General features: G+C 36.6%; 3 protein-coding genes across 3 annotated transcripts in view; 2 read left to right on the top strand and 1 right to left on the bottom strand.

The window, feature by feature from the left end:
• LOC135681693 (tubulin-specific chaperone D) overlaps positions 1-777 on the top strand; it is a 30,183-nt gene extending 29,406 nt beyond the window's left edge. Inside the window, exon 49 of the mRNA XM_089111696.1 lies at positions 446-777. Within this exon, the coding sequence (XP_088967822.1) occupies positions 446-471 (26 nt within the window). The 3' untranslated portion in view covers positions 472-777. The remainder of the gene's footprint in view (positions 1-445) is intronic.
• LOC135681308 (cytochrome c oxidase assembly protein COX16 homolog, mitochondrial) lies at positions 152-15,289 on the bottom strand. Its single transcript, XM_065195705.2, has 4 exons — positions 15,183-15,289; positions 9,187-9,267; positions 1,151-1,225; positions 152-868 (listed from the first exon to the last, which is right to left on the bottom strand). Exons 1-4 carry the CDS (start codon positions 15,234-15,236, stop codon positions 782-784), a joined length of 297 nt encoding a protein of 98 aa, XP_065051777.1. The 5' UTR covers positions 15,237-15,289; the 3' UTR covers positions 152-781.
• A 13-nt stretch (positions 15,290-15,302) lies between these two features.
• Positions 15,303-19,791, top strand: part of LOC135681304 (small ribosomal subunit protein uS5m) — a 29,812-nt gene continuing 25,323 nt past the window's right edge. The window contains exons 1-4 of the mRNA XM_065195694.2: positions 15,303-15,492; positions 16,554-16,619; positions 17,626-17,730; positions 19,271-19,477. Coding sequence (XP_065051766.1) covers positions 15,387-15,492; positions 16,554-16,619; positions 17,626-17,730; positions 19,271-19,477 — 484 coding nt within the window. The 5' untranslated portion in view covers positions 15,303-15,386. The remainder of the gene's footprint in view (positions 15,493-16,553; positions 16,620-17,625; positions 17,731-19,270; positions 19,478-19,791) is intronic.

The following is a 19,791-nucleotide window of genomic DNA, read 5'->3' as shown; positions in this document are numbered from 1 at the left end:
TACTCACGGCACTTTTGGTTCTTGAAGTACAATATGTCTTTTAATATGTCATCCTTGCTGTCATTTTAAGATTATAACTAATTCACTACGCACAAAAAACTTGTGCTTAGGTGATTTGGATCGAGAAAAAAATTTAGAAATGACTATAAAGTAAAGATTGCCTGCGAATCTGTCTTTCTCTAATTAGAGAACATTTTGTCCTGTATCTTTATTGTTTAATATTCACATGTTAGTTTACTTTACATCTCAAAAGATGCTACAACGACAAAGCAAATATGAAAGTATACACATTGTTGAATAATTCTAACAGATATCGAATCAAAATTTACACTATATTACACTCTACCGAAATGCAGCGTAAATATTTAGGAAATTGTCCTATTCGCCCTACAAAGATGCAAATACTAAGTTCTGAAACGTTTAAATTTTCCGGTGATTCTTCTAGATTTAGTCACCAGACATGGCTACTAATGCTGAAATCAATGTCCTGGCAAAGATGTCCAAACATTAATGAGATATAACCAGCACACAAGGAAGTTGTGGCGTTCATGTATTTCCTTAAAGTTCATATTTAACTGAGAGATCTACATCTGGGACCAAGTGCATATACCAAGAAGAAATTATATTTTAGAATCTTAGATTTCTAACTAGAAATTATATTCTAGAATCTTAGAAACACGAACCTTATTTTGTTTGTATCACTTCTAGAAAATACGAGTAAACTGAATTAGAAGACTAGCTGTCATAATATAATTAAAATCAATAGCTGAATTCAAATTGTCTAGCTCTCTTTACTTTTACTTTCTTCCCAAGGCCGTGGTCCTCTCTTGTTCTCCCAAACATCGATGTCCAGGTCCTCTTGAACTTTCTGTCGATTAGGCAACAAAACTGATTTTAAAACAGTCTCAAAATAATCAAATCAACATTGATATTCTTAAAATGGTATAAAGGTTTGGCACACAAAATTTAGTTAATTAAAACGTTTGGCACAGTCTTTTTAAAAAAGGAAAGGCCCTTTAAGCTTTAGTCTTATTGAAAGAATACCTCAGTAACTCAAACAGGTACATAATTAGTGGAGAGATCATAAACCAAGGTTTATTATCATTATTTTACGCATAGATTAAGTAAAATTTTAGCAAAATTCATGTACCTGATACACGTGTTCAATGCTCAATGGTGTCTTCCTTCGATTTTTTTCAAACTTAGAGGCTTCATCGGCCGACAGCTGCGAATTCAATGGAAATATAAGTGGCATTCCACAACGAGGCCGCCCACATTATGCAATATCAACAGGTAGAGGCACAGAGGGCAAAAATACTTAGGAAAAAGATGCAATAGCGACTGCAAAGTTATAAAGAGTAATCTTTTGGTAAATGCTAAAATGAAGCAAAATGAGCAGAAAAAAATTGTTTATAGACTCAGTTTTTTTGTAAAATATATACTCATCTTTTAATGCTGCTAACATAGAAGGGTTTGTGCAAGAATAAAGAATAAAAACATCAAGAATGCGCAAAAAGCTAAACACAGATCAAGTGTATTGCAGAAGCGTGCTGGCAGGGGGGGGGGGCAAGGTCAAATATCAGGGGCGCCAAAATGAATTTCCACGTTATAATGGCTACCGAACTAGGGCAATTTACATAAAAGAATACAACAATACTAAAGGCAGACACTGTATAAAAATCCATGATAATTCGCGTTATCTAACACGCTATTAGTTATCAGTCTCCCATAGAGCTTAATTGACAGGTGCACCATTAAAGATAATTTACGAAGAAACCGCCGAAGATAATAAAAATTTCAACATTTTCGACTAAAAACTTTTTTGTGCTTTGATTTAGACTTTGATGTGATATTTTAGAAAGAGTTATTTAGTGAAACTGTAAATTTAATGAGCTTGAACATAATGAAAAAGTACAAAACGAGCTACGCTCATTTTTTTACAAGACACTGGCTATAAGAAACGAGTACTGGCCAGTCAGAAAAATTAAGAAACTTCAGTACTCGAAGCAAAAAAATTAAAAAACTATTTAATCGTGATAAAACTGAGAACAACGAAATTTTGTAAAATCCAAGAACATGATTGCCCTGATGGCCTAGAAATTAAAACACAAGGGATAAAATATACTTCTCACATCTAAATACAACATCAGAACCAGGGGGCGGCTGGGAGTAAATTTTTTTTGGTATTACTTTTTCAAACGTATGGAAAATGCATGAAAAAGGAAAATTAACAATTTCTTTATGAAGGAATTTTGAACCTCCTCAGCTGGAGGGGTATAGGGGCTTTGCAACACCCCCCCCCCAATTTGGCCCAGCCATACGTTGGGGAAATATGCATATCTTCAATTGACTCTAAACAACAAACAAAAAGTCACTAAAAGACATAAATTGGTCGGGTATACACATTTTTGTAAGCAACTAAGAATCTGAGCGAATGCTGAAAGTTTTAAGTCAATTGGCAATTTTAGTGCTGTATCTCCTAGAAAATAAATGCAGATACTTCCTTGCTAGCATATCAAAAAGAAATCTATGAAGAGCCTGATTTCCTGTTGGTCTTTTTAAACAAACTGGAGGGCTGTAACATTTGTCTGAAGGGCTTTCGAGTGGTGATTAGTCGTGAAAAATATTTGGCGGCCCCTTCCTCTGAGCCACCATGTGGGCCCGTTATTAGAATCGCGATTGTAATAACGGAAACCACTGCGTGAAAGCCCTCTGAACACACTCAAGGTTCAGTTCAGTTCATCATTCATTTCAAATGCCTTTACATAAGCAACTTGCAACATTTTGAATAGCTACAGTTTACAAATGTACAAATAAAATTTGAAAGGATGCAGGCCAAAAATTTATTATAGAAAAATACATGACGAGATATATCTGGCACGGTCTTTCAGTTCGAGACGTTGCTAGTGAGTTAATTCCACCTGTTTCAAAATATTAGAGATACAAAATAATAACACTTTGAACACCCAGACGATGGTCATTCACTTGATCTTTCACAACACGATTCATTTTGAAACAGCTAACTTACAAGCAAAATCATAAAACAGCACTGGCAAACGGTAAATGGCCGCGTTATTAGAATCCCAGAAGTAATAACGGGGCTGCTAGGCTCGTTTATTTCAAGGACCAAGAACAATTGAATTTTACGTCATCGGTAAGTCCCGTGACAAAGACTTTGCTGTTTCCGTTATTGCCCGCAACTCGCGCGCGATAGCGCGCGAGTGAAGGGCTTATAGTCTGCCCCGCGTATAAGTAGCATATGGAAGCTTCAGTTCATGTTGTCAGCACTTTGTCAGCAGATTTTGTCACTTTTCTGCTGCCATGACAACTGTCAATCAATTTCATTGTCAATCAATCTCTTTGTGCGGAAGGGAATTATCTTCGGAGCGTTGCTCTGCCAAGACTCTGTTAAAGGCCTTCGGTTTTTTGGCACGAAAACGGTGCTGCGTCACAGCTCGGTTCTCCGCAATGGATGGAAGTTTTGATTCGAAGTTTTGGGAATCAAAACCAGTCGAATGCCACACCTTTCTCCCAAAAACAAGAGACCGTACGAGCAAAAGTTATGATTGTCGTGATTATCGAAAAATAAATGTCAAACCCTCGAAAAACTTCGTGATTTTCAAAAAGGCGTTGGACTTAAATCAAAGGCAAACTGAACACCAAAAATTCTTGATAAAAAGAATAGTTTAGTTTAGCATCAACTAGAACAGCTGTTTTTATAAAATTGTGAAAACCCAAGATGGTGTCTTCTTCGAATATCCTGACCTAAATTTTCAAAACAATCATTATCAAGGAACTAATTGTTTGCGGCCAGTACTAGCAAGAGCTATTTCTAGTTAGAAACGCGAAAGTAATAATGAGACCTTGTTGGGGATACGAACGGCCAAAGTTTAAAATGTAAACGAGACTTAGACATACTCCATGAGCCTCTGTTTCGCTACTGCCTCACTTGACGGACGCTACAACAGACTTTCTGTTGAGGTAATGCGACATTAAGTTAGACCAATATAACTGCTTTCAACAAAGCAAAAATGCTGTAATCAAAGGATACCCTGGATACCAAACCAACATATGATGGAAAAGAAAACAGCAAATTAGAAAAATGATAAGATAAACACGAGGCACATCATTTTTCAGTTTCCATTTTCTTTTCGCTCTGCCAAGTCTTTGGCACTCAGGGTCAAGATACGATTGATTTATGTTTATTACGTTTAATGATAGAAAGAAACTCTTAATTAATGCTATGTGTAACAGTTTGCATGCCGTTTCTGCTGTAGCGTCCGTCAAGTGAGGCAGTAGCGAAACAGAGGCTCTTGGAATAAGTCTAAACGAGACTTTTGAAAAATGTATTGATGGAACATGCGCAGTAAGGTTCGGGAATGCCAGCGTTTTGGAGGGAAAGTTTGTGAAACTTCTATCTCAACGCAAAGTGAACCAAGGAGCGATTCTAAGCGAGTTAGGCATCAATATTCAACAGACGAGCAAGGGGAAAAAGTTTCAATTGACCATACACTCTTACAATTGCTCTCTATGCCAGGATGCTGTCCGTCTGCATTAGGCCTGTATCGCAGCTACGCGTAACAACCAGAATCGCAAATTACCACGAGGAAAAATCACTCCGTGGAAATCTGATGCACCTTTGGTTGAAAATCCCATTGTTTTGTTTTTGAAAGCCCCCGGAAATCTGTTTGTTTTCTTGGAAATCTCGCACTTCAAATTCTGATGATAATGCCCCTTCTCCTTTATCTATTTTTATTTGTTTGAAACAACTGCTTTGCTGCAAATTGCATAGGAGCAAGAATCTTTGTGAACACGGTATCCAGATTGAAATAACTTAAATTTGGTGCTTTGAAGGACCCTGAGTCCCACATACAGCTAATAACCTGATAAATTTTTTATACTGGGCAGGACTATTTGGAGTTGTTGCACAAAATTGTTGCTTATGTCTTTTTCTAAATAAACTCCTCATGTCAATAAGCAAAGGTCTTATGTCAGTTTTTACAATTTGTTTAAAGGAAACATCAATTTGGTTACTAGTTTTTTGCAAAGTATGTCCATTAGGTAGTCTAAAGGAACCCAATGTTTGTTATTTGTAATAAATAGGAAACCCCAGTTGATTGCCAATTGCACCAAGTACAAAGTAGGTATTTGGCACAATTTCAGAAACATATTTTGCTGTATCAATGAAAAAAAAAACAAATGAACTTAGAAAGTTACAATGAGGTGCATGTCCACAACTGTCAGGATATATAGATCAAAGTATTTTAATTAATTTGATTTCCAACAGCAGTGAATATTTTGATTTTGTTGATTCAATGCATTCTTTTCCGACCTATAAATTATTTGATAAAACATTGATCATTTATCACTGCATAACATCCTTTTATAACTACAGCATGGACTGCACCATAACTACAGTTTGTGCAAGTAGTGTATTTTCAATAATACTCTACTACATTTCCTTTAGAACTATTTGCTGAATGGGGAGTAACACTACGGGCAGCACCCCTCCCCCCAATATAAATTTGTTCACCAACACTGTAACTCCAGTTCAAAGTATGAAAGACAGAAGGCTTCATTCTAATGCAGAAAGATAGAAGAGGAAGTCTGTCACTCTCTCTGTTATATAGAAAGGCTGCATGCTTTAAGTAAGCAATTTTTATAAGTTCAGCAGTCAAAAAATAGTGCTTAAAATGCTATAGGTTACCTCATAAGAACAAATAAATTATGTTTCTATTACTTGAATTTTCCTTCACTTTCCCTAATAAATCAAGAACAAATGGCATTCACTGGAGTTATCTGATTGACCATTTCTCATTTTTGCAGATGTGTGGGCATGATTTAAAGGGGATGTTTGCTTAGCTGTGAATACCTTAAAGTGCCCTTAAGTTTCCCATTTTGATAACTAAAGTAATCTTTCACTGTTCTGTTCAGTGACATGCAAGTTAAAGAAAAGTTTTTAATTCGTAATTCAGACATTTTGAATAAACAAAATAACATTTGGTTGATCCAACCCCACCAAAAACTTTTTTATTCTAAGGGGTCATTATTTAAGACAGGCAAAGGGATTTCTTATGATGAACAAGACATATTTTCAAAATTCTGGTAATCTCAATGTTACAGTACCACTTCAATTTTTGGAAGTGACAAATAACAGCAAAAATATGACTCTAATTAGATCAGTCTATGATATGTTCAAATGAGTAAGGGTTTTTCAGTAAACAGAATCAGTTCAGCCCCTGCCTTTTTCCTTGCCAGTTGTTTTAAATTAGCATATTTTAAACAACCAAGAACACTATGCAAATTTGAAATTATTTCAGAGTTTAGATAATAAACTAAACTTGCTAATTTGTGCGTCAGCGACAGAAATAAGGGGGAGGGAAAAATCTAGAAATGAAGAGTGTGAATACTTTGCCTTTCTTTACAATCAAAGACTTACGGGAGTGGGGGTAAATCTGGATAACTCTGATGCAAGCAGGGGGTATTACAGGGCCTCTGACGAAGGGGGCCATGAGGGGTGCCATACCCCCACTAATTAGCGAGACAATAACATTTTTAAAATTTTTTGTTATGATTGTTAAAATCTCCCTTGCCCCCCCCGAACTTTCCAACCAGCGTCGGAGCCCATGCGTTATCTAGTTTCCTACGGATTTGTTGGTCGTAATTGAGCTTAGAGGCTTAGATAACCGAAAATATTAATATTAAAGCTTTGGTTGACATTGAAGCTCTGCTCAATGATGCAATTTCATTTATGTTGTTAGGCCCAGACGAAAAATATTTTTCCGTTCAAGATTGTGTATAGCCAACATAGTTCCCAAATTTATAGTGATAATACCCGATGTCCTATTTATTCGATTCACAGTCCTCACTATAACAAGACTTCTTGATAGATAAACATAACGGAACAATTCTGCACCCGGAACCCCGCCATCATAATTCCTTAGGTTCATAATAAATCCAGCTACAAACACAAGACTAATTTCCTGTGAGCTGTAGCCTAATTTTGCTTAGATTTCCACTCCATCTAGGCTCTTTACAAGAAAGGTACTTTATAAACATCAACAGAACGATAAAAATAAAACATCGTGCAACTCCAGTTTCATCCAAGCGAGTGAAGCTGCGAGAGCGAGATATGAAACCAGTATTTCGCGGCAAAATGGAAGCAACTGCGCATGCTCTATTAATACACTTTTCTCTGATTGGATTTAAACTTTGAGCGACAAACAAAAGGAAAGACAATAGCCGTTTCAGGTCGTATCCCCAACAAGACCGGGAGTCTCGAACTAGCTTTGAACGATTTTGAAATACCATTGAAAAACATAATAGGCTTCCTGTGGTTAAGGATTAGCAGGTAATTATCATCCCCTTCAGATGAATAGAGGACAGATACCATATTATTTCTACGTCATTGGTTGTGTCTAGCAGACGAATGCACCAAACTGATAAAGACTTTGGAAAAAGTTTTATTACAGTAATAACGGTAATAACACTGCCCGCCGCCTCTGAAACCGAAGCAAATCTCTTGACATGAAAAAAAGGTCACGAACATTTCATAACATAATTTATGACATCATAATTAAGTGAGTATTGAAATTTCTAGAATATTAAGAAACTGGAATACTAAACATTGACCTTTGTTTCTTATAAAAAATGAGTGTATTTGTATGGAAACTTGGAGATTGCTTTTACAAGCAAACCCTCGTATAAGCCTCCCTCGAATAGGCCCCAATCTAAAAATTGTCTAAATTGATAAGCCCCCTGGAGCAAGAATTTAAGGTACTCAATAAATTATCCTCCGCATAACTGATAACTACCAATGTAGATGTAACTACCACTGTGGCGTCAACACCCGCCATTTCTAGAACGAACGTAGGTAATAGGGCAATAAAAATTGAGTAATAGGGCAGAAGGAAATCGGAAAGAGTTTTTATACATTTTGGAAGGAATTTTTAGCAAAAACAAGGATTTTTTCGGGAATTTGGTTGAGCAAAGCGGAAGCACTGCGAGAATAGTAACAAACAGTGATTTTGATACATCTGCAGCACCTTTGATTCAAGTTTTAGGATGGTCTACAGTCGAGACACTTCTTCACCGTGAAACTTCAACTATGGCCTTTAAATGTCTGAACAATCTAGCCCCAGATTACCTTAGTGGATGCTTTTCTAAACTGTCAGATTGCCATAATCGCGGTCTTCGTAACTCGAAGACTGACCTGCTATTACCCCGAATAAGAACATCCTACGGACAAAAATCCTTCGCTTATCGTGGCGCAAAAGTTTGGAAAGATCTTGAATTAGAATCAAAATTGGCATCCTCCATCCATTTCTTTAAATCGAGACTTATAACTTACAACGGTCTCTAAGATGGACAAATCCGTCCTTCTTTCTGTTTCTATGTCGTTCTTTTTATTTTTTTAGCTTGTATTATATTGTATTTTTATATTTAATTAAAATAACTCTGTATTATTAATTTTCACAGGGCCAACTGTAAAACAGGTTTCTACACTGAATTGTTACCCTGTATAAATAAGTTTAAAATGAAAATGAAAGAATGAAACGTAGCAAAAGCTTACAAAACATAGATAATGTCGTTAAAAAGCCATTCAAGTGGACAACTGAGTTAGTTGCCGATCTTATACCATGGCGTATGATATGATACCGAGAATCCCGGGCAATTTTGCAATAAGAAAAGAAATAAAATTGATATTCGCCATTGTTGTGAAAATTGATATTCATCATTATGGCACCAAAAACAATAAATCTCGTTTACAAATTTCAAATAAGATGCCAGTCCATCTGTGTGGGATAGATGATGTTATTCTGTTAACACTTGCAAAAACGATCACATGCTGTGTGGAGACCAGCCAACTTAAGTGGGCTAACACATGTCATGCAAACAAGCCTTATTTAGAAGGGCAACAGCATATCAGCCTCAAAAAAGAGTTTTTGTTTTCAAAAGGAGTTTCTCGAGGGGACTGGCCAATTTCAGCAATGGATCACGAAAAATTAACAGCATCCGAAAATTGCTCTCTCCAAGAGAAATATTCATCACTGGACGTGCGTTTTAGTGCTCTCAAATGAAACACTGGGCGAGTGCCTGCGTGTTCGCGTGCCCCCCACTGAAAGCCCTGAGTATTATCGTCACACCAAAAAATGTTTAAATCTTTTTAAAAAACAAGTTGATCACCTTTCTGGCCTTTTCATCTCTCCTTTTCACCTTTATCTCTGTAAATTCTGCTAGTCCAAAAGATCCAGCAACAATGAAAACCTTAGAAAGATAGAGAAATTTTAGACAAATCAGAACATTATATTAACATCCAAATATCAACATCATGGAGAAATTAATTTTTGACGATGTTTTGGATATTCAATCAGGCTGAAATTTTTAGATATTCTGCTAGTGTAAATTTCATTTTGATACTTTCTCAATTTCAAAAATATTGTAACAATAAAGTTTCTTTGTATTTGAGTTTTGCTATGGTTATCAGCTTATAAGCCTTCCTGGAAACAGTCCCTTTTGACTGACCAAGCAACCATGATTAAGAAATAAAATGAATGAACACGAAAAGAGATTTATTTGAGGGGCTGTGGGAAAACTTTACAAGATAACAAAATTAACATTAACAATGATAACTTTGAAAATCTACTAATACTAATAACAATAAACTAATTTTACCTATACAGTCGACTCTCGTTATTACGGACACCATCAGGACCAAAATGTTGCGTCCGCAATAACGAGAGTCCGTAATAGCGGGATGAGAAAAAAATCACTAATTTATTGGTTGAAAAATTATTAAGTTTTTTTAATCAATAGCAATCGTGTAATTTTGTTAACAGAGATTTGTAGTGCTGGAGTTTATAAATTTTGTATCATTTTGTAGTTTGTAGTTTTATTGTTGTAAAAAGTACTCTTCAAGCGTCGTCTGGTGTGATTGCTTTTTCAGTGCATGTGCTGCAACTTTACTACTGAGGCATGCGAATTCACTTGCTATCGTCGCAAGACCACGCTGGACGAGAAAAACTTCTATGTCTCTCACCGACCTTGCAACATCGTGGTAGCTCTTCAAGCTGGTGGTCGGAGTGACTTCATGTATATCATTATCATCGTCATCATCATCATCATCATTATCATCTGATATAACCACCTCCACTTGCCCATTTATCACTAAAGAATCTAGCAGTTCCTTTTCATTTTCCATGCAGTAGCATATAGGCAGCTCAGTATCTGATAGCAGGTATGTATATGGAGTGATGGTGGTTTCGGGTGAAACTTCTTTAATTAGATTTTCGGGATCTTCATCGATGTCATCGAGGTCACTGAAGGGATCTGCCTCCTCGTCTTCTATCAGTGTATTGCTGGAAATTCCCCCAGAATTAAAACACTTACTGGTTGTCACCTTAACATTATGCCATGCTTCCCCCACCCAATTCATTGCCTGTAATACGTTGAGTGATTTGCTGATCTCTGAGGCGTTCCTTTCACTTGAGGTCATTGCGATGATGAAGCGTAGCAATAGCTTTCTATAATGAACTTTCAAGTTTTGAATAATGCCGAGATCAAGAGGTTGCAACTCAGATGTGCAATTTACAGGAAAAATACGAGCTTGACGTTCGAGTAGCGTCCCTTCAAATCATACGGATGGCAACCAGCTGAGTCGAGAAACAACAAAATTGATCTTTTTTTCGCTTTACATTCCCTGTTAAATTGACTCAAGATCTTATGCAGAATGTCGGAGGTCATCCATGCATTTTTTTGGCTGTAATATTGACAAGGAAGGTCCTCTCTGTGGACATTTTTCAAGCACCTTGGATTGGCATACTTTCCGATAACTATTGGTTTCTTCTTTTCTCCAGTTGCAGAGGTCATCAGGGCAACAGTCAGATGTTCTTTGGATTTCTTACCACCTTTACATTTCTTTGATTTGGCAAAAAGGCATTTGTCTGGAAGAGCACGATAGATGAGGCCAGTCTCATCTAAGTTCCAAATGTCTTGCATTTCATAACCAGAAATGATTGAGCCAAGCCGCTCTTTCCAAGACTTCATTGTATCCACTGCAACATCAGCAGATTCTCCGCAAACTTTGTGTTGTGAAAGGTTGTGTCGTTCTTTGAATCTTGTCAACCAACCACTTGAGGCTTTGAAATCAATGTAACCTAGCTTTTCGGCAACTTGAGATGCAAATTCCTGGATCATTGGACCATCAACTGGAATTAGTTGATCATTCTTGTTTTTATACTGAGAAGTACGGTTTCGTTTCTTTCCTTGAGAAAGTCCTTTTTCATATTGTTCTCTTACTGATACCTTGTTTTTGATGATGTTGCTTATTTGCGTCTTTCCACACATGTATTTATCGGCTAATTTTCTTATTCCTAAAGAACCATTAGTACTTCAACGAGAACCAGAAAATGGTAGAGACAGAAATGCTGTGGCAATTATTGAAGAAAATGGGCGAATTGTTGGGCACATCCCCTTTGGATTATCTAAAATTGTTTCTTCTTTTTTGAAACGAGAATACAACAGTGGGGTTGCAGTTATTTGTGGCAAGCGAGTAAACAGAGGGGCTGGATTGGGACTCGAGATTCCAGTTATGTTTAAATTTTATGGGAAAGCAGATTTCTTAGAGAGACTCGATATCCTGATCAAGAGCAGTAAGACTGCAAAAAAGGCGTTGCGTTTAGAATCAGAAGGGATATCAAGCGAGGAGTCATTGAAACGACCACCTGGAAAACGCAAATCTGTTGCTAAAAATCAACACACGGCTAAAATTCCGCGGAAATAGATTGTACAATGGATGCTTAAGATCGACACTTAATTAACAATATTCTTAATTAACACTTAATCTGACAGTTATATTCAGCATATGTCCGTTCTATCGAGAGTTAAATATTTTAAATGTTCAAATGGGACCACACGTAGTGTCCGCATTTCCGTCATAGCGAGAGTCCGTTATAGCGAGAATTACGTTCAGTCATTTCTTTGTATTTCAGTCGGGGATTTTTTGTGTGTCCGTAATAGGGGGGGTGTCCGTTATATCGGGGTGTCCGTAAGGCGAGATTTGACTGTATACACTACCAGGACAAAAGTAATGCAACACCTGCGAAGACGATTAATGGCGGATCATGCAATAACTTTTGTTGTTGTCTGTTTAAGCTATTGTTTAATCAGCCAATGGCAGGCAAATAAAATTGGAAATTCAATGAAGCGTTAATTCAAATATTCCATTTTCATTTTTCAAAAATTTAAATCAGCAATTCAAGTAACTCTTAATCACACAGACATTTTGTGGAGGTGCTTCTGGCTTTAATAAGTACGGAAAATTGCTTTGGAATTGATGCACAAAATTTGTTGATGAAATGCACTGGGATTCTGTTTCATTCTCAATAAACTCTCTAAGTCAGTTTTTGTTTGGACCTTAGAGAACCTTGTGGATTTCAAATCAGTTCATTTTTACTGGCAACAAGAAATATTCGCTTATTTTAAGGTTAGGTCTTTGTGATGGAAGACGAAGGACATGGATTTTGCAGATTTTCAGGTAAATTTGAGTAAAAATGGCCTTGTAAGGGGATGTATTGCTTTTTATGATAAAAAATGCCTTCCTCATTTTCCTAGCATTGATTTGATTCCACCAAAGAAACTGTTTTGCATTATTTTGACATGTTTCACTGCATTAACTCGCACGTCACTAGTTTATGATTCACTAATTTATTTGGGCCTAACTGTACCCAAAAAATTACCCATGGTGAAATGGAAAATTTTGGAGCTAAAGAAGTCGGGAATATTGACTTGATTTGTTGTTTCCTGATCTCTTACTATTTTGCTTTCATTTTCTGTAACAAGTTTCAAAATCTTTAGAAGTAAAAGACCAGTTACACGAAGTTTATCACAACTACTAACTCCTTATCCTCTCGATATTTTGATTTTACCTGCAGATGTTTTTTCTTATACTTGTAAGATTTCTTAGGTTAATATTGTAATTCTGAATATTTCGAAATTCTCGATAAATTTCAAAGAATATGACTACTGGTTTAGCCTGATTATTTTCTCTTTTAAGGAGAACATTTCAGTGTAAAGATATTAGTGTACAAAACTTCCATTTTTTTGGATGCCATTTTCGTTTGGGTGTTGCAATACTTTTGTCCTGGTAGTGTATTTACATACATAATTTTCTTGAATGAAAAGTGAACTTGATATCCCTCCTGACCCAGTTCACTCCAAATTTCACATTGATTCCATAGACTAGTTTATTCCACAGGTCAACGATTCACAAATGTTTACTGCTCTCAACTAGTTTCCAAAAAGTGTCTGGGAGTAAATATCAACATTTCTTAGACACTTTTTAAGAGTTTCTACTAAATAGGTGTGAGGGATAAAATGGTACAAAATTATTAATGGACTGAAATTCAATGGTTGTTGTCACACTTTGAATTATATCTGTATCAGTTGGCAATTTTTAACTCCTTATGGAAGAATTTGCAGTGTGACCTTAAAATAGAACAACTTTATTGTATTTTTGGGCCAGTTTCCCACATTTTCAACTTTTGTGAGGGCAAATTTTTTTTGCAGGGCAATAATTTTTTACTTTGTTGGCTTTTTTGTTGGTCTCTTGTTGGCCACAGAGTTGGTATTTTTGGTTGCAATTTTATCTTCTAGGCTGAACATTTTTCAACTGGTGCAGGCGGCAGAATTTTCTTAAAATTGCTATAGCTATAAGCTTCAACTTATTTAATTGTTTGAGAGCAATTATCCGTCTCCGGTTGATATCATCAATTTTGCATATTGCTATCTACACCCTTCTCAAAATCAGACTTCAGATTTGAAATCTTTATCTTGAATAGTTTACACAAGTTATTTTGTTTTGAATATTTAGATACTTCTTTAGATTTGACCAGTGGCGTAGCGTGAGCGCAGAACAAAGGCATGCGGTAACACAAAATATATGGCCATGTTGAATGAATTTAATCGTAATTTCAGCTTCTTAAAAATACAAGTGCTAAAACCCTTTCGCAAAAGATCTCATTCTTATTCATACTCCTCAAAAAAAGGCATCACCTAATGGCCACCTAACGTAATAATTTTTTATGCTATAATGCAGCTGTGGATTCCTGCAAGAGGTGCAGAGCCTAGGCGAACAGGAGCAAGTTTCTGCTCATTTTCTACTCTCATAGTTAACAAAGATGACGTTGTGAGAGAACAACTTTGTTAGAATTGAAGGTGCTTACCCGTGTAATGGTTTCAGAAAGTTGTTCCTTGCAAATCATCAACTATTTGGAAGGGCTGGCGCTCAGGTCTACCGCATGCCCTGGTCCGTAAATTCTGACTATCCTAGCAAGCCTTTTGACTTCAATTACGGAATGCGGATCATGACAAATAGACTTTGACCCCACTTTGATGAAACTTTTTCTCTTTTAAACAGTCACAAAGTAGAGAATGGAATATAACTAGATTTGAAATGATGTATCACACAAAGAATATTCGCAAAAAGCAGCGTATAGGCAGAAAAATGTTGTGAATAATCAAATATTTGGGAATGCTTGCGCTCAGGCTGACCGCAAGCTCCAGTCCAGAAAATTCTCACTGGTCTCAGCAGCTTCTCTCGAGCTGCACTGAAGCTGCACTGAAGCATTTCACGTTTCTCTTATTTTCGACAGGCAAAAAGAGTGATGTCAAGGGGCTTCAGTTTTTTAGATTTTTCGAATTTCACAATTTTTGGCCATCTGTCTACTTGGAAAAATAGCCAATTGGGATGTTGGCGCTGGAGTTCACTGCATACTGCTCATGACAAGAAAAAAACAGTTTATTGCGGAATATGTTATGCATTGACTTTAACACTACAACGTATTTATTACCGTTAGAAGTATTGCAAGAATTTTAGACCTTGTCTAGAATTTTTGACGTTTGCGCCGCAAGCGTAGCATACATAGACGCTACGCCACTGGATTTGACCGTTAGTTTCTGCAGTCCACACAACACGAAATGTTGAGCGCAGACTAATTTTAACAGATTCCAATTCTATGATCCATTTTTGGTAAATGCAAGCATAAAAAAATTGACCGGATCCGAGTTTCTGTCTTCTGTGGTGCTGGCTGTGACGTTACAGCTTCGATTTGTCGGGCACCCGTACCGAATTTAGAGCCTTCTATCTTACACACATAGAAACAAAACATATGGAAATTTCATACCACAAGGGGTACTCCAAATTTAATAAACCTTGAAGTTGCTCTTGTTAGCTTCATTCCTTCGCCAACACCTTTTGAAGATTATTGAATACGAGACAGAGCATGGCGGAAGGGTTCCTTGCGAGGCTATTCGATCATGACAGATTCATAGAAATAAACTCCAAGTGAAGCGGTATTTGGCAAGTGATACCATTTTCGACTGTTGTCATGAACTTCGTTTTGAAGCAAGTACTTAAGCTCGACATTTCATGCATATTAGCTCCAAGAATAAACTCTGGTTTGCAAAAAAACTTTTATACGTTAGCAGTACATGGTATGTTGCGATAAAAGATTTCATTTCTCCAGCTACTCAAATCTACTGTTATTTAAATTTACTGAATTTGTCTTCTAATATTGTTATTCATACAAGGTGTGTTTGTCCAGACGATGTCTTCATTGGTATACTTTTGGAGCCTGATAATCAGAGAATTTCGGGGTGAACGTTTGCAAGAAAATTGAAACTGGTTTTGCTCTTGAAAGTAGTTCAATAACCTGATAAAAGTCTAGGCCATTTCCTTCAAGTTTGAACATCTTAAACCTCTCCTTCCAAATTCGTATTCAAATGTTCCAAAAAATGCTAGCCTAATCACTATCTAGGTTTGCTCTGAAATGGGTGGTCTGCCAGCAATAATTCCCCCCCCCACCCTCTCTGCATCTGTAGTTACAGTGACAGACTTTCCTGTCATCTTGAATAGAATCACAATGGTGTCAATGAATGGTTGACTTATTCCCTCTCCAGGTTTGAAATCTCTGTCCTCAGAGTACTTTTAATGTGTTGAAGTCTGTTGGGAGCAAATGATTCAGATAAAAGTATAACCAATAAGCATAAAAACTTGAGTCGAGTATTTTATTATGCTAAGCAAGAAGAAAACTTAGGATGCATGTAATTTTCATAACTTTTGGTCCTTAAAGATCCAAAAGCATAGCCTGCTGATATCAGGCAACTTTTCAAAGCAGCACTTTTGAAGGCACATGAATTGCCTACTTCAGGATAATGGCGACCCATTTTTTCATAGCTCAGCATAATTACTTAACATAGTCCAGCATGTTTAATTTGTTTGGGTATAAATTGCGGGTATAAATTGGGTATAAATTATGACCTTTGAAATTCTGTTTAACCATTCAATTTCAATTCCAGGAAAGATCTTAGCAGGAGCATAATCTTAAAACAACAACCGTAACTAAAATGGATTCAATAAAGAGCCAGCAAAAATTCGGAGCATGAACTTTTGTGCCAGCAAAAAGGATTTGTGCGCTGGTGCAGATTAATGAGGCATGTCGAAAAATGTTTTATTTTTAAAGATATTGTGCCGAAAATTTTCCTTTTTGTTTTAGGCAATTTTAGAAATATCAAGCTTAGACAGTTTCCAAATGTGAAAATCAATCGAAAGTACGGGAAAGGTATGAAAAGCTTAATTTTGCCTCGGTGATGGAAAATGCTCATGTTCCATTTTCTTCAAATGTTGTTTTAATCAATTTTCAAAAGGCGAAAACAAAACATACTTCATTCCAATTCTGCAATTATAAAACTCCGTATAAAAGTATACAAATATGAAATTAAACTGAGACTTTTATCCTGAAGCAGTTAGAAAGCAACGCTAGGGAAAAATTGCGTGTTTCACTGATTCCTTGTTTTTGACCAATTGTTAAAACCTCATGTGTCAAAAGAAGGAGCGAATCACATGTGCCTTTTTCCTTTTATGTAATTTACTATCCGCTTCTTGATATAAATTCCTGCTAACCTCTAATCATTACCTGACATTTCGTGTCGGACGAAAGTATCAGACGAAAGTATCGGACGAAAGTATTAGACGAAAGTATCGGACGAAAATTACTTTAGTTTGCTATGTTTCCTCTTTTCTGTGCTATCCCCAATTTTGTGGTACCTAAAGCCTATTTAGAAGCAAAAAAATCAGTTTGTTGAGAATTTTGTGGTTGAGGATTGTGTTACGGATTATTTGGACAACCTGTTATCAAAGTTCTTTTTTTCAATTTAATATTGTATTTGTAACTTTGCTTGGTGATTTTTCCGCAATTTGGCTAAGCAATAACATAGCCATCCTAGTTAAAGTATCCTAGGTTCTACTTTCAGTCTAGCGAATCTTTTGTGAACACGCATCATTGCAATTGAAAATCTTGGATTTAATGTATAGATTCCTAGTTGACAAGTCCTGAAGAATCTGCCTCATGAGTAAAGTGATTAGAAATCAAGAAATCTGAAAAAGCGAGATGTAAATATCTAGACTTCTGCAAATGCTTAGATGGAAAGCAAGATGAAAAGTTCGTTTTTAAATGATTACAGCACTGAAGAGCACTCTCAGAGTCAGTTTTTATCGCCGTTTTCTAAGTTGATCACATAATGTCAATAACGTATTTTGATTTATGACCTTCTTATTTAATGTAACAGGAAAGTATGAAAAGCTCTGGGCTGCTGCAACTGGAGGCCGGGGCGTAGGTAGAGGAAGAAAGAGAAGAATTGACATAGCCGCCAATCCAGAAAATCTCTCTTTTGGTAAATATTCAACCTCATCAAACTTTCTCATCGAAATGGATGAAGTAGGAAAAATGTAAACGGTAGGCCTCAAAGAATATGGCTGGATGACACGAAAACGAGGCAAAGGGCAAATAATTTTCAAAACCCAAGTATTCACTTTGTTTAAGTTCTTTAAGCTTTCTGGAAATCCATAAAGAAATTTATAAAATAGAATATTTCACGCCATTTAGAACTTAAATTAATTTCGAGAAAGCATACGTAGAATTAGGTCTGTTCTGAAAAATCTGTTCAAAGTCTGTTTAAATAAGCTTTTGAACTATCTTTGTTCTCTACCCATCTTTTCTCCATTAGCTGTAATTTCCATGTGGTGCGTTGCTGCCTATTCATTCGATTATAAGCCCTCTTTGTTTTTAAACCGCCCTTGTTTTTAAGCCGCCCTTGTTTTTAAGCCGCCCTTGATTAAGAACCCCACCCACAAAACCAAGCAGAACTACTTGGTTTGAAATGCCTTAAGCAAAAGCTGATATATACTTGATTGTGTGCTTATATCATTAATTAGGCATTAGAAGTTCAACCAATAACAATATCGTCCAGATCACGGATCATCAACATCGTCAATGAGTATTTCTTCCTTATCTACTACATTATCCTCACCCTCAGCTTCAAGGTTGCTGGAAAGCTTGGCAGGATCTGGATAAAATAATGCCGCCCTTGTTTGTAAGCTGCCTTGATTATAAATAGCAGCAAAACGCGCTAAGAAGTAATTGTAAGCCGCGGCTTATAATCGAATAAATACGGTATTGTAAAAACAAGTTCACGATGCATTGGTGCGGTGAGTGAACACCTACCCGTGAAAATTTTGTTCTATGGCCTAAAATGGTTCGTATCGTCCAAGCATTTTTTGCATGGAGATAAGCAACTGTCCTATGTTCTTTTTGAAATGTCGAACTAAAAGGAGATACTTTACAGGCAACAATAATATGTCGCTTAGCATCAGCTGTTGAACTCCATTGAGATGTTGGCTTAAAAATGGTGGCAATCCATCGCAATTCGTAGATCAGATTTTCAAAATCAAGTAGCGTCATTAAAGAAGATTTTTCTCAATTAATGTTCTTCCAAAAGATTACAGAAATTGAAGTTTGGAAAAAAATCATGAACAGTTTAATTCTTTCTAGCATGCTATTTATGCTTTTACCAATGTGAATGCGAAGTTACTTTTATCAAAGCATCAAATTTTTGATTTGGTTCAGCAGCTGCTATGATTGTCTAGTGCAAAAGGTGCTCATCTGTTGCCCATCTTTTGTTGTCCTCTAACGATCTTGGAAGCATCCATATTTAAGCTATGTAATGTATAACCAATAATCCTATATTGCTTTCTCACGTCGGTTGCCAATGACATGATTGCCAATAGCATATCCTTAATGCAGAAAAAGCGTTCCTGCGCTGATGTTAAGTTCAATGTTTGCATCCCAACAAGTCCCGTGTCACTGCTAATGCCCTAGTAAGCTTCAAGTACATTCACGAAAAATGTTTGAATGCATTAACCTTTCTATCCAAGGAAAAGCTAAAGTTGTTTGGCCCGGGCTGACCAAGCCAATCAAGCTTGGATTACCGGACAGGAAAGACAAGGAAGAATTTGAAAAATCAGATGACCGAGAGCCTCGTGGGTTCGGACGATCTTTGCTTGCACATCAAAGTTCACGGGGATGGAGTGGCCGTTCGTGGCCTGGAAGACACGTTGGGCCACCACAAAATGACCACGGAGGTTTGTTCCAATAACTGATATCCCTTTGTTGCGAGCAGCCAAACTTCTATCCGTTTACATTCCGTTTTTGAAGAGTTTGACTAGTTTTCATTATGTATAATCACTGAAATATGTATATTTATCATCTTAGAAAAAAAAAACAGAAAATCAGTTCCAAGGTCCGTTTCCAAACATTCTTCCACATAAGTTGTTCTTTCTTCTTCTTTAAAAGCGCATCAAGCGGGCTTTTTTGATGCACACTTCTTTCTACTGGCTCTTCACTGCTTTTGACGTTCTACTTTGAAAAAATGTCTTCTGAACTTTCACAGTTTGCA

The sequence above is a fragment of the Rhopilema esculentum genome, chromosome 12 (assembly GCF_057945365.1).
Source record: "Rhopilema esculentum isolate cy_ngs chromosome 12, ASM5794536v1, whole genome shotgun sequence".
NCBI lineage: Eukaryota > Metazoa > Cnidaria > Scyphozoa > Rhizostomeae > Rhizostomatidae > Rhopilema > Rhopilema esculentum.
This window is presented reverse-complemented; position numbering and strand designations above follow the sequence as displayed.

Bases quoted from the DNA above. Each gene is read 5' to 3' on its own strand.
- LOC135681308 (XM_065195705.2), bottom strand. From the start codon at position 15,236: ATGAAGCTAACAAGAGCAACTTCAAGGTTTATTAAATTTGGAGTACCC. The intron at 9,268-15,182 runs GTATGAAATTTC...TATCTTTCTAAG, and splicing joins AATTTGGAGTACCCCTTGTG to GTTTTCATTGTTGCTGGATC. The intron at 869-1,150 runs GTACATGAATTT...CCTAATCGACAG, and splicing joins GCATTGAACACGTGTATCAG to AAAGTTCAAGAGGACCTGGA.